We start from the raw sequence: 13,758 nt of genomic DNA on the forward strand, positions 1-13,758 counted from the left end.
TGAGCCCTGGGGAACACCACTTGTGACCTGCTGCCGACTGGATTTCACCCCACTCACCACAACCCTCTGGGCTCGTCGGAGGAACAATTCTGGAATAACCTGCCTGCAGGAGTGAAAAAGGGTAGGTGGTGTGAAAAACAAAGCTTGACCAAATAATAGAAGCGACTACACTGTTGCCCAAGACAACAATGTCAGTCTGTTTTGTTCCTCAGCCTGCCTCGCTGCTTTAAATTCTTGGTTAGTGTTATCCTTGAATTAGTAGTGAAGATAACAGCCTGTTGCAAGATATATTAGGAATGCGTGTACTGTAAGGACTGTTAAATTTCAGTTACCTCTGCACCTGCCATTCCCTGGAAGAGTAATGAAGCTGAAAACTATACCTTCTGCACATGCTTTTCCCTGAAGTTATGTGAACAAGAATAGTGGTTCTTTCATTCTGTCTACTGTTAAAAATAAATCCATCAAATTGTAAGCTGCCCCTGGGGAGAGGCAATGAGAAACACCTAAAAAATGCCTCTTCTGACATGTTTTTGTAGTATACTGTGTATGCTACTTGCACTCTTCCCCTTTTTCCCCCTTTTTCCCCCCTTTTCCCCCTTTCCCCCCCTTTCCCCTTCTTTTTGACCCTCTTAGATCAGCTGCTGCCACCTGTTTAACAGAAGAAATCTTTTTTATTCAACACGTGTGGTAGTTTGGTGATAGCATAACTTCTTGTGAGTGTCCTTTCCCTCCTCTGCAACAGTCGTAATGCTAAAAGCTTCTTTAGCAGAGGCAGGGACGCTGCTGTAAAAAGTTGACTCGGGCACTGCCCTGCCACCACCTTTGTTGGTAACCTCCAGAGCTGTTTTCGGGACACATGCTTGGCCCTGATATCTGGCCAGCAGTGCTCGGGTTGTTGGGAGCTGCTCTGAGGATGGATGGAGAAAGAGAGGGTGGAGTTCCCGGGGAGGCGGGGAGCGAAAAAAATAGGAGGAAATGAAAGAGGCCGAGTGACTGGGAGGATCCAGCTGGTGCCACGCTGCAGGGCCATGACCCAGCCCAGAGCCTGTGAGTAGCCGCCCCAGCTCTTTGCTGCTCTGGTTCAGAGCAGTGGTGGGAGCCCTTGGCTTCTCTCTCTGATGGCGCCAGGGGAGGGACCGGGCGTTTGGGAGGGGGTGAAAGCTTGCTTTCCTGTTGGGCTTGTTGCATGTCCCAGGTTTAGGTGGTGATGCTGAGAACTGACGATGAGTCGGTCCTGAGCAGGGTGCCTTGCGCAAGGGGATGCCGTGCTTGGTGTCATCTGGTGAGGAAGTGAAAAAAGGGAGAGGAAAGCAAATCTGACCATGTTTTGTTCTAGTGTCGTGTGATCCCCATCTCACATCTCCTGGCACTCTTCTTGCCTGCAACCTTCTCTGCTCTAAATGCCCTCTTTTTGGGGATGTTTTTGGCCATCACCGAGTCCCTTCTCGTGCACCCTGTCCTGTGGGGGGCCCTACTGTCCCTGCATTATTCCCCCGGTCTCCTGGAGCTGGGAGCATCTCTGCGGGGAATTGTAGCGTGCATCTGGAGCGGGGGGGGAGGATGTGAGAGAGGAAGTGTCTGAAGTCACTAGCCCTGGCCTCAACACATGTCTCTAGCTGTGGTCAAGAGCTGAGGGTGGACTGGGCAAGTTACTTGGAGAGCAGCTCTCCCGCTGACATTGGCTCTGCCCCGCCAGCCTGCTGCTGGGATTAGAAACCTGCCAGTTTCGGGGTAGATGCATCTGCAGCTGGAGCTCTTGCAGTGCTTTAATGAGAGCAAAGCTGTTAACGTGATGCTTGGGCTACAGGCCAACGTCTGGTGGCCACCGTTTCTTCCTGTGTCTTCAGGCCCAGCCGAGATCCTTGTGCCTCAGCTTTGGTTCCTCTCTTGAGAGGACAAAGGACCAGCTCCTATGTCTTGCCTCTGCTTTTCCTTGCTGGCCAAAATGATCCCAAAGTCGTGCAGAGCTCAAGAGAAAAAATGTTCTGCAACCCAAAGGGTGAAAGTCTCTCTTAACCACCTCCCCTGTCCCATGTGTGCAGGTCAGGAGCAGGAGGATGGTTTGCGTGAAGTGACTCTCTCTACCCAGAGGCTGCGCGTGCTGCCACCGGCAGTCCTGAGCAACCCCGGGCTGGAGAGCCTTGACCTCGACAGGAACAAGCTCAGGAGCATCACCGGCATTTCTAAGCTTTGCAACCTGAAGAGGCTGATACTGTCCAAGAACGAGATTGTGGACTTTCCCACTGAAATCCAGAGCCTGGTCTGTTTAGAGAAGCTTGAGCTGAATCAGAACCAAATCCGGGTCATCCCGGAGGGGGTTTTCTCCCACCTCCCCAGGCTTAAACACTTGAGGCTGAACAACAACCGTCTCGGTGCCCTCCCCAAGGACCTGACGGCATGTCAAGGCAGCCTCCAGTACCTCAACATCTCCAACAACCTGTTCCGGACCTTCCCCCAGCCTGTCCTGCAGCTGGCACACTTGCAGGAGCTCCATGTGCAGAATAATGCCCTTCGTCAGCTCCCCAGGGAGCTCTTCCAGGGGCAATCCCTGAAAATGTTCAAGGCCAATGGGAACCCCCTCCGGGAGCCACCCAGTGAAGTGTGTGCTGGTGGCATCCAGCAGATCCGGAATTACTTCGACCAGCTTCAACACGGTTCGGGGCAGGAGGACAAGAGGGTCAAGACCATGTTCCTGGGGGCCTCGCTGGCGGGGAAGTCCACCATCTGCAAAAGCCTGAAGCAAGGGCAAACCAAACTGGTCCCCAAGGAAGAGCGAACGGTTGGGATAGAGATCAGCAAGTTCCGGATCGAGGACTTCACGTTTCTCTTCTGGGACTTTGCTGGCCAGCTGGAATACTACATGACTCACCATGTGTTCATCACCCCACAGGCACTTGTCATCCTTGTCATCAATCTCCACATGTAAATGCTGAGCTGGTTTGGATTCAAAGTGGCGTGCGAGAAGAAAAAAGGGGCTGGGCAAGCTTTCCCCTGCGTGGGTTCACACCATTTCCATTGGACCTTGATGCCTGGTCTTCTCACTGCAGGAGTAGCCCCTCTCCCTCTCCCCCTTTTTGCAGATCACTCTTTTAATTAAGCCACTAGATCTGTGATCACCTTACCAAAGTCCTCTGTTTTGAGGGGTTAGATGAGCATTAACTCCTTATGTGACTTTGCTTTCTGCCTTGGAAATACATCTACGAGCCCTCCTCTATCTTGTGGTGCTCCCTGAACATGGAGGGAGCATCAGGTTTGGGCTTTGTGGTACAGAGGGATGCTCTCATCCATAGCAGGGACAGACTCTGCTACACCCCATAGCTTTAACTGGCTTAGCTTAAGGATGGGAAACTTACGGATGAGCTTGGATATGGCCCGTGACAGCTTAGGACATCTGAGCTCTTCTCCAGTAAGCCCCTGGGACAGCATAAGGTGCATGGTCAGGCCTGTGCTGGTGGAAGTTGGTGTAGAGCTGGCGGGTTAGATGTGAATTTGGGATTTTCTTTCTCTCCCTTCCCAGGTACCAAACTAATGACAAGACTTTCAAGGAGCTCGTCGGTTTCTGGATCAACAACCTGTCCATGCGAGTTCCAAACTCAGTGGTGCTTCCCGTGGGAACCCACGTGGACTGCTGCCGGGAGGAGGAGGTGGAGGAGAAGAGGTGTGACATCATGGCCAAGATCACAGCCATGCTGATGGAGAGAAAAAGCAACCTCGCTCACTTCATTGACAACCTGGAGGGCAGCGAGGAGCCCGAGTTTTACGTGGACCAGTGGGAGAAGCTGAAGGAGATGGAGAGCTGCACTTTAACAGTAGGCCTGAGATAATCGTGGTTCTTTGCTGTCTGTGGTCACCCTATTGTCTCTGGCAGCCCGGCATGCTACTGGTGATGGTGACCTGGTGCTAATGCATCAGGCTGCTACTGCAGCCACTACCCAGGGCTAGGGTGGATGTAGTAACCCTTGGCTGTGACCTGCTGCGTCCTTGTCCCTGCTCAGTGGTGAGCATCTCCTCCTGTGGCTTGTAGCAAGTGCTTGGGGGGGGGGGCATTTACCATCCCCAGGTGATTTTCCGGGAACTGCTGCAAAGCAAAGGTGTGAAGGAAGTGCCCTCTGAAGCTGAGCCAGCGGTGTGTCCCATCCTTGGTGACCTCTTTGGCATTAGGTCCCTCCTTTACCTTGCAGGCTAAAAGACTCCTCTGGATGTGCTTTTGGCAGGTGTGTGCTTTCTTTCTTCCAGATCTTAAACTTAGTTGCTGTCAACTGCACAGATCACCACGATATCAAAAAGCTCGAGGCCACTATTCTGGAGCATGTGAAGAATGAGGAGCTCTTCCCTGAGGTCGTCCGAGTGCTGCCGCCCATCTACAGGCAGGTGGAAGCTGCCATTGTAGATATTGCACAGGGCGAGGAGATGGCAGACCACGGTGAGTGGTCCATGACCCCCACTGCACCTTCCTGGGAGGACCTGCTGTCCTTCGGCTGGGATGGGCTCTCCAGTGCTTGCTGCACCTTCTGGCCCCATTCACGTGGTGGTGGGGGTCACCACTGAAGACCTTGCAGTGTTATTGCTGGAGCATTAATTGCTACTACCCAGTTCTGTCATTACGAGCGTCTGCCTCCAAGGCAGGTACCTAGGGAAAAGCATAGGAAAAGGCCCAGTGTGTCTTCACCAGGAGGCTCTGCCAGCATCTACCAACCTGTGGCTGGAGGTACCTGGAGCTGGCCATGTTGTCTGGTTTCTTTCTTTCCGGTAACATTGTTCTTTCTCCCCTTTGCCCTATATAAGCAATTAAAAAATCTTGCAGGAAGGAGCTCCACAGTTTTAATGCTTCTGTGTGGTTTCCAAACCTACATCCCACTGACTTTATTTAATGGCCCCTACCCCTCCTTAGCCCCTTCTCCGTGTCTCCTGTGACTTAGCAGGACTAGCAGGCAGCCCCAGCTCCTTGCTTACGTACCTAAAGCAGGTAGGAACACCACCAGCACGAAGGGTGTCATCTCTGGCTCCCCTGGCCACTGTAGGATTAGAGGATGAGGAGCAAATGCTTTTCTTTTGTGGAGATAAGCCAGGTGCTGTTGCCTGTCTCACTGCATGACTAAATGACAATCTGAGGTTTTCTGGCTGGAAACAAACCTGCTCTCTCAAACCATGATAAAACGCAGTATTATTAGCCTCATTTTTCAGCTGCTCTGTTGAGGTCCTGGCAGGCTGTTGGCACCGCTGAGGCAAGGCAAGACCATGGGAGCTGCAGGATGGCAGTGGGACAGCTGAGGATGGGCAAAGCATTTTGGACCACAGCCGCCAAGCATCGTGCTGGTCCCAGCTGCTTCCCCAGGGATGGCATGGGTGACATTGGGTGCTGCTGGTGTTTGTTGGCTCTCTAAAGCATCTGCCTTGGAACACTGGTGTCCAAGAGATGTGTGCTGAGCTCCTACATCTCCCTCTAGGCATGATGGACCTCCAGTACCTGCTCAGCAAACTCTCCCAGTGCGAGCACCTGGCTAACCTGGGCAGAGAGCTTCTCCAGGACATCTTGCGGTACCTCCACCGCATCGGGCTTGTCATGTGGTACGAGGAAATCAAGCACCTGGAAAGCACTGTTTTTCTCCAGCCTACCTTCCTAATAACTATGTTCAAGGTGAGCATGGGGATCAGGACTGTCTTCTCTGCAGGTCCCGAGCTCTGCAGTTTTGCTGGGCTCCTCTCATTGCCGCCTCTTCTCTCCTTCTCTTCCCACCCAGCTCCTTGTGAGGTACCGCCTAGTCCAGCAGCTCGAGAGCATCTCTGTGGACACGCTGATTGGGGAACACGCTACCATCAGAGACAGGTCCAACTGGGTGTGGACTTTCAAGTCAAAGGCAATGCTGTGCCACCGGGCTGTGCGTGCCTTGGTGAAGCACCAGCTCTGTTCAGCAGGGATGCGGGACGTCTTTGACGAAATCATGGGACACAGGCCCCCCAGCAGGAGAGGGAAGCTCTTCAGCCTCCTGGAGCACTTTGAGCTCTGCCTGGAGGTGAGGCACACCGAAGCACTCAACCCACAGGCCAGTGAGTTTGTGCCCGGGAAGCCATGGGAGACAACGCGGGGCCAAGGCGAGTCCTGGTACTTGTTCCCAACCTATCTGAACCAGACCGAAGAGGTCTCTGAGGTGTGGGGAGGAGATCACCCCGAGGACCTCCACATCCGTGCCTACTTCTCACCCGAAATACCTGAGGGTTTCTTCCAGAGGTAAGCAGTGGTCTCCAGCCCTCAATGAGGCTGTGCAGTTCAGGGTTTGCTCGACGTGGCACCAGTATGACCGACAGCAAGCCCTTGGCTGTCAAGACTGTATCAGCTGAGGCATGAGGCTATGACTCAGGAGACCAGGGTGGCTTCTCGGCTCTGCCACAGACATGTGGAGCCCTGGATGAACCATTTTGATGTTCGTTACCTGGATGTGAGCAAGGACCATGGTCCTTCTGCTTCACCTTTCATCTGGGGTGGTTTTTGGCTAGTCTGTGCCCATCCAGGCAGTCAGAGGCAGTCGCACCTGAGGTTGGGCCAGTTTTTACAGGTGCTGGGACTGTTCCAGTTTCTGGAAGGTCTCCTGGCCTTGTGGGGTTCTTGATTTGTGTCCAGAGCTTTATCTGATGGTGTTGTGATTTAACCCCAGCCAGCATCTAAGCACCACACAGCCGCTCACTCACTCCTGCCCCGGGTGGGATGGGGAGAGAATCAGAAGAGTAAAAGTAAGAAAACTCATGGGTTGAGATAAGAACAGTTTAATAATTGAAATATTGTAATAATAATAGTAATAGTAATGTTGTAATGAAAAGGAAAATAACAAAAAGAGAGAGAAATAAAACCAAAGAAAAACATGTGATGCAAATGAAATACAATTGCTCACCACCAACCAACCGATCCTAGCCTGTTCCCAAGCAGCAGCCTCCTGGCCAGCTTTCCCCAGTTTATATCCTGAGCACGATGTCATATGGTCTGCAATATCCCTTGGGTCAGTTTGGGTCAGCCGTCCCAGCTGTGTCCCCTCCCAACTTCTTGTGGCCCCCCCCCCCCCAGCCTGCTCACTGGTGGGGTGGGGTGAGATGCTGAAAAGTCCTTGACTGTGCAAGCACTGCTCAGCACCAACTGAAAACATCAGTCTGTTATCAACATTATTCTCATCCTAAATCCAAAACACAGTACTATACCAGCTACTAGGAAAAAAATTAACTCTATCCCAGCCAAAATCAGGATAGATGGCCAACTCTGGAAGCAGCTCTTGACTTAAGAGGCTGCTCCTGCTGCTTGAGCTTTCAGTAGGGCAGGGTCCTCATTTGGTGTCTGCCTCTGTTTCTACTGAAATAATTGGGTTCATATTTTTCAAGTCCACCTGCTGCCACACTTCCTCCCAGTGTCAGAGATAAGCAGGGAGGAGAGTGGTGAAAGCTGTGGACAATCTCCTTGCAGGTTCCTGGTGAAAGCTTGTTCCTTCTACTCCACACACTGGGTGGCCAAGGCAACCTGCCTGCTCGTATGCAATGGCAAACCTCTGCTGATCAAAGAGAATAACCAGAGGGCCTACAGCTACCTGGAGCTCCGATGCAGAAAGCCGGCAGGAAGGACAGGTGAGGATCCTTATTTCATGACTCCCAACCACACGTCTCTCCTTAGCTGCCACCTCCACTCCTCTGGGCAGAGCATCCCAGAAGCCTCTGCCACGTGTCCTACTCTGGCCAGGGTCCACTAGCAGTTCAATTAAAGATTTCCCCTTTCTCCATGCAACCTGGTCAGGATTCCTCTCAAGGTGTCACATGAAAGTAGAAAGTCAAGTTTTCAGTATTCTCATGGAGCAAACAGGTCATCCTTCCCCATAAGGTCCCAGCAGAGTATGGTCTCAGGCTGGGTCTCCAAGTGATAAACAAAAGGGCCATCTGAGTTGGGAAGCGCTTCCAACATATCTTTCAATTCCCTTTGAAGGCTGGTGGGCCTTGGTTAACTTGAGAAATGGAACTGGTCAAGCCATTCTGGCTGTGGTCCGGCAGGCTGGAAGCGATGCGTCCATCACCACAGCATCTCCTGGGCTGCCACAGTTGGGTGGCTGTGAGTAAGCAAGATGTTCTCCTTTTGCCTGGAAGGTTTCCAGTTTGCCTGGGACTTCCTCATGGCGGTTGTCTTCATCGTCCAGAAGCTCGCTGAGGAGTGGCCGGGGCTGCACGTGTGCGTGAAGACACCCTGCCGAACGGCTGGTTGTCCTGCAGAGCTCATCTGGCCAGACATGGATGGCACAAATGCCATGTACGTATGTGCTGCGCCGCTCCAAGCTGAGGGCTGGAGCTGGGTGGTTGGTACGGCAATGCTGGTGGGGCTGGTCAGCTTCCAAAAGCCATGTGAAGTTAGTTGCAAAACTCACTGGGCACTACGTCACCCTTCTCCTGACCGTAGTAGCCCGTGTCCCATGTGGTGGTAGCATTTACTTGTGTGGGAAATTCAAGTGCGGAAAAAAAGGTGAAAAAGTTGAGACTCTGGGGCTCAGGCACATAATGTCCACTCTGGACAGGTGCCCACATGTCCCCCATTTCATGAAGAGCTGAAGGTGCTCAGGTACCTGGGAAGGCAGCAGCCATCCCACTGACAGCAGGACCTCATGTCAGGGTGGAAAGAGGGAGCCTCTTCCATCGCCTTGGCATTGTCTTCCATGGAAGGTGCTGAGGGGAGCTGCTGCTCCTTCTTCTTGTCGTGGCTTTTTCCTCCGCAGGACAAAGGAAGACGTTAAAACCTGTGGGACGTGTGGGCACCGCTTTGGCGCAGAGCTGCTCCTGCCCAAAGGTGAGCCCAATGGTCCTAGTTTTGCACTGCAGCAGTGCTCGGGGGGGAGGAGGCCTTGAGGGGTTCATGGAGCTGAGGTGCTGATGGTGTCCCCCCATCCCCACAGTGCCCAGGCAGCTGGAGGAGCCCCCGGCGCAGCCCTCTGCTCACTATTACGTGACAAGCTACGGGACCACCACCTTTGGGCCCAGCAGCATCCACGTCAATCGGCAGGTAAGGAGGCTGCCACCTCCCCTTGCTCTGGGTCCAACATTGATGGCCAGGCTCATCCTCTCCTCTTGCTCCTGAAATGAGGGGGTGCTGCTGCTTCCAGCCCAGGGAGGGGACACCCCATCTTCAGGCAGCGCTCTGGTTACCACGCTCCTCCCTGAGATACCTCCACCTCTGCGCCTCGGAGCTGAGCTCTGGGTGCTTCCTGTTGTGGTTACTGCCTTATTTTTCCAGAACATCTCAAGTGAGTAACCCTGGGCCAGCGGGGAGGTGCTCGCCGAAGAATTATTTTTTGTTAGCCAAAGCCAAGCCGTCCTCAACGCGCTTTGCTCGCAAGTCATGTTTGCAGCCTCAGTGCATGGAAATAAATGCATCGATAAATGCATGCCTGCATGCGTGGGAAGTCACCTCATTTACACAAATGTTAACGGGGAGAAGGTGCTGACAAGCGCTCTGCTACGAGCCCGCTGCCAGCAGGGGCTTTGCTGGGACAAGGCTGGCCGTGGACCCCCATGGTGTTGGGGGATTGCAGGGGGGTGAAAGTCTCAGACTGATAGTGGGGACAGATGTCCAGGCAACATCAGCAAGCAGGAAGCACCTTTCCATACATATATATTTAAACTTACAAAACTTAAGAAAATAAATCTGTAAATGACCACACTCCACAAACGCACACGTTAGCGGCTGACGGAGGGGAAAAGCAACGTGTCAGCTCCAGGACCAGCCGGTGAAGCTGTCCTTGCCGGGGCGGGGAGCGGAGGAGGAAAGGTCCCCACCATAGGCATTCCACCACAGCATTCCTGGGGGGATGCCGGTTTGCACGGCCTCCAAAGCCCGGTGGTCCCCCGCCGGCGGGTGCCTGTCCCGGGGGTCCATGGGGAGCGGGGTGGGTGGGAGTCAGTCTATCTGCATGTTGCACTGCTCAATGAGCTCGAAGAGGCTGAAGGAGTCGGAGAGCTGCAAGCTGACGGTGCCGCTGTCGAGAGAGGAGGCTCCCTCCCGCAGCACCTGGTCATACCAGTACTCGCAGAACTTGGGCACCAGCTGCGGCAGCAAACCGTCAGGGTTATGGGCAGGGTTAGGGGCAGCTGCCTGATGTGGTTGCAATGCCCTGCATGGCCCTGTCCTCCTGGAGCAGAGGAAGGAGGTGTGCGGGGCACCCTATAGCTCCCCCAGACCCTGAGGGTCCCCATCCCCGGGCAGCTGCCTCCCACCCCATCCTGCCCAGCCCCCAAGGGTCCCCTTCCCAGGCACCAGCCCCCCCCCCCCATTTCCCTTGTTCCCCAAGGCTTCCCTTCCCTGGGCACACAGTCTCCCATCTCCCCCAGCCCGAGGGCCCACCTCCTCAGGCACACAGACCCCCCTCTCCCCCGGACCCTGAGGGTCCGCCCCCCCCAGCTACTCAGACCCCCATCTCCCCCGGACCCTGAGAGTCCCCACCCCTGGACCCCAAGGAACCCTCATCTCCCCCAGCCCCCAAGGGTCCCCCTCCTCAGGCACCCAGAGCCCCATCTCCCACAGACCTCCAGAGTCCCCCCTCCTTGGGCACCCAGACCCCCATCTCCCCTGGCCCCCAGGAGTCTCCCCCTCCCTGGGCAGCAGTGGTGGGTGTTGGCCGCTGTACCTTGACCAGGATGAGCTTGGACTCCTTGGGCCTGGCCTTGGAGAAGGACTGCCCAAAGCAGAGGTAGATGGTGAAGTCAGGGGACCGCTGCCTTTGGCCGTTGCGGAAGTCCCTCAGCTCTGCACGAGGAGACAGGGCTCAGTTTTGGAGTGAGCCCGGACGACACAGAGGGGCTGGGAGGTTTCAGATGCTTGTGACATCCTGGAGCTGGCTCTCACAAGCTCCAAAACCAGGATGGGGGGGTGCCCCTGCCCACCTGTGCAAAACTCATTGAAGTCAAAGATGGGGGTTTCCTGGTCCCGGCAGAGCAGGTTGCGTGGGGGGTCCCCGACGCCCTCGAGCTGCTGAGACAGCGCCCAGAAGACCTTGCACTTCTTCAGGCGGGTGGCAAAGAGCTTGCGGGCACGTTGCTCCAGCTGCAGCCCTGCGTTGCCCAGCAGCTCCTCGGTGAAACGCCGCTGCTTGCTGTCAGCCAGCTCTGCGGGGCTGGGGAAGTGCACCAGGCGCCCGGGGCGCAGGACCACCGCTGGGTCAGACAACTGGTACGCCAGCAGGCACTGGCTGCCCCCCACCTCCTCCTGGTGGAAGAGCTTCCCCCGGTAGTAGATGCTGATGTCCAGGATGGGGATGATGCCATCTGTACCAGGCAGTGATCAGCAGCCGAGTCCCCCCAAACCCAAATGGTCCCCATCCCCAAAATGTCTCCCTGGGCATTAATGACTTAATAATTACACTATAGTATTTATTATTAATAATTATAATAATTATTTGTAGCTATTAATAATTAATAACCCTCACCTGTGTTATCCTGCGGTGGCGGTGGCAGCGGCACAGGGCTGGTGGCGGGGGCGAAGAGCATCACCTCCCCTGGGGACAGCCCAGGGACCGTGATGTCTGGTGGGTGGCACGGCAGTGGCATGGCCCCTGCGGCAGGAGACGGGCAGCGTCAGCATCGTGATTTGGGGGTGCAGCAGGGTGGGAGGGGTTGCTTCAGCATGGGGTGCATGTGGCAGCACCCCGTCCTCTTCCCGCCCCATTATGGCAGTCCCACGCACAGGGCTGGAGCCGGCCCCACAGCACCCACCTGGCTCCTCCAGCAGAATGGGGTCTGCGGGGCTGTAGGCGCCCAAGGGGGGCTGCTCCGCCGCGGGCACCCATTGCTGAAATGGCGGCGGGGGGAGGCAGTTGTTTTGGTTGGGGTCTGGGTGAGGCTGGAGCAGGGTGTCCTGGTGAGGAGCATCCCCTGCAGAGAAATCACCGGTGGGAAGGGGCTAGGGTCACCCACCCATGGGGTCACTCCCCACCCCGTGCCCCACGAGCGGGGTCGGTCTCACCTGCAGTCCCCCAGCATGGGGTCGGGTGGTCAAGGTCGCGGGGGGAGATGTCACACTGCTTCAGCACCCACTGCAGGTCCTCCAGGTCATCCACCGTCGGGGGCTGTGCGGGGTCAGTGCTGCCTGACAGGGGGCACAGCAGGTGGGAGGTCTCGCAACCCCAAAATCAGCCCCAGCTGAGCCTACTGGGGTTCCCCCCCCCAAAAAAAAAATAAAATTGGGGAACCAGCACCTACCTGGGGGAGCGATTTCTGGGGGCACATCTTGGGGGTTAAGCTCCAGCTTTGAAGGGAAGCGAGATGGGGTCTTACTACTGTGGATGGGGGGGCCCAGCCTTCCCCTGCCCCACGTTTCAGCCGGATGCTGGGCTCCAGCTCAGGAGCACCCCAAGGACATGGGGGTGCGATGCCTGAGCGGCAGCAGCGGGTTCTCCCCCAGGCCACCACGCCCTCCCTGTTACCTGCGGCTGCTGCTGCAGCGGCTGCTGGTCCACCGCAGGGTCAGGGCCGCCGAAATCTCCCTCCTCACCACGCCAGAGGGCGGCTGGAAGGAGAGCGGCGTGAGTGGGGTGCCCTGAGATCGCCCACCTGGCTCCTACCCCCAACACAGCCCTCCCCGGGGCCAGGCTGACCTGGGGTGATGGCAAAGACCTTGTGCGGGTCGTCACCACACGTGGAGCGGTCATCCACCAACACGAACATGCGGGTGCTCCTCAGGGCGCAGCGGAAGTTGGTCTTCCACTTGGGTGGGTCCTCGGGGCACCCCTCATACCGCCCACTCGCCTTTGCCCAGGCCTGGGGGGTTAGGGGGGGAGGGGACGGGGGTGAGCACGGGGACCCTGGCTCCAAGGGCGTGGAGGTTTCAGGGATGCCTGCTCTCCCCCCCGCCCCGTCCCCAATTCCCGCATCCCACCCACCTGGAACACCTTGAGCTTGCTCCTGGTCGCCCCCATCCCACCCACCTTGACAAAGACCCTGAGGCCGCAGCGCGTCACCTCCAGCCCCCCACCCCGAAGGTGCGAAGCTCTCCCCGGTCGCCCCCGCCCCCCCCCACCTTGAAGACCTCCAGGTCGCTGCTGGTGATGTCCTTCCTGGCGTTGTGCTTCCAGGGGACGCGGAATTTGCTGCGGGCCGGGTCTGTCCAGCGCAGCCCCTCGTAGCTCCCGCTGCTGACGGCGCTCACCAGCCAGGGCCCGAACCGCAGCTTCTGGGCCTCCCTGCGGGCGCGGGGCCGTCACCGGGGGCGGGCGGGGGAGGGACACCCGGGGGGGGACACCCGCGGCGGGACACCCGGGGTCGGCGACCCGGGGAGGGCCGGGGGGGGGGGGGATGCTTACCCCTCGCCCTGCAGCGCTGCCATGGTGCCGTCCGGTGCCGTCCGGTCCCGCAGAGCCCGTGCCGGGGCGGGGGGGGGTCACCTCGGCTCGGGGCGCGGCCGCCTCCCGCCCGGCCCTTTTATCCGCCCCCGCCACCCGCTCCCGCTTTCCTGGAAACCACGTGACACTTCCGAAAATGAAAGCGTCGCCGGGGGCCGCCCCCCGCCGCGGGGGGGGGTGGGGGGGTCACACGCACCGGTCCCCGGTGATGCACCCGCGGAGGCGGGGGGGGGGGGGGGGGGGTGTGCTCTGGCCCCAGCCTGGTGCACCCTCCCCCCGGGGGGGGATGCTGGCCGCCGAGCCCTGCACAACCCCCTCCCCAAATTAACACTAATTAATACTAATCTAGACTTCCACCTTGCCCTGCACCGGCGTGGGACGCAGACCTTGGTGGACAACGGGCAGGATC

At 56.9% G+C, this 13,758-nt stretch overlaps 2 protein-coding genes across 7 annotated transcripts; one reads left to right on the plus strand and one right to left on the minus strand.

Moving 5' to 3' along the window:
• The first annotated feature begins 989 nt into the window (after positions 1–989).
• On the plus strand, positions 990–9,401 carry LOC115352197 (malignant fibrous histiocytoma-amplified sequence 1 homolog). 3 transcript variants are annotated; one of them, XM_030039990.2, is made up of 11 exons: positions 990–1,047; positions 2,043–2,922; positions 3,518–3,809; positions 4,237–4,423; positions 5,448–5,638; positions 5,742–6,229; positions 7,448–7,605; positions 8,116–8,275; positions 8,736–8,806; positions 8,913–9,019; positions 9,251–9,401. In XM_030039990.2, exons 1-11 carry the CDS (start codon positions 1,029–1,031, stop codon positions 9,266–9,268), a joined length of 2,571 nt encoding a protein of 856 aa, XP_029895850.2. In that variant the 5' UTR covers positions 990–1,028; the 3' UTR covers positions 9,269–9,401. The 3 variants fall into 3 exon arrangements, with proteins under 3 accessions (XP_029895850.2, XP_040985345.1, XP_040985344.1); XM_041129411.1 differs by having other exon boundaries at positions 8,913–9,401; XM_041129410.1 differs by lacking the exon at positions 990–1,047 and having other exon boundaries at positions 1,917–2,922; positions 8,913–9,401.
• Positions 9,402–9,611: 210 nt separating this feature from the next.
• On the minus strand, positions 9,612–13,453 carry IRF7 (interferon regulatory factor 7). 4 transcript variants are annotated; one of them, XM_030039991.2, is made up of 11 exons: positions 13,311–13,453; positions 13,028–13,190; positions 12,606–12,768; positions 12,435–12,517; positions 12,211–12,256; positions 11,975–12,097; positions 11,725–11,883; positions 11,439–11,564; positions 10,897–11,277; positions 10,641–10,759; positions 9,612–10,060 (listed from the first exon to the last, which is right to left on the minus strand). In XM_030039991.2, exons 1-11 carry the CDS (start codon positions 13,331–13,333, stop codon positions 9,914–9,916), a joined length of 1,533 nt encoding a protein of 510 aa, XP_029895851.1. In that variant the 5' UTR covers positions 13,334–13,453; the 3' UTR covers positions 9,612–9,913. The 4 variants fall into 4 exon arrangements, with proteins under 4 accessions (XP_029895851.1, XP_029895852.1, XP_040985346.1 ...); XM_030039992.2 differs by lacking the exon at positions 9,612–10,060 and adding an exon at positions 10,080–10,145; XM_041129412.1 differs by lacking the exon at positions 9,612–10,060 and adding an exon at positions 10,400–10,528 and having other exon boundaries at positions 10,578–10,759.
• Between the last annotated feature and the right edge of the window lie 305 nt (positions 13,454–13,758).

The sequence above is a fragment of the Aquila chrysaetos genome, chromosome 16, assembly GCF_900496995.4.
Source record: "Aquila chrysaetos chrysaetos chromosome 16, bAquChr1.4, whole genome shotgun sequence".
NCBI lineage: Eukaryota > Metazoa > Chordata > Aves > Accipitriformes > Accipitridae > Aquila > Aquila chrysaetos.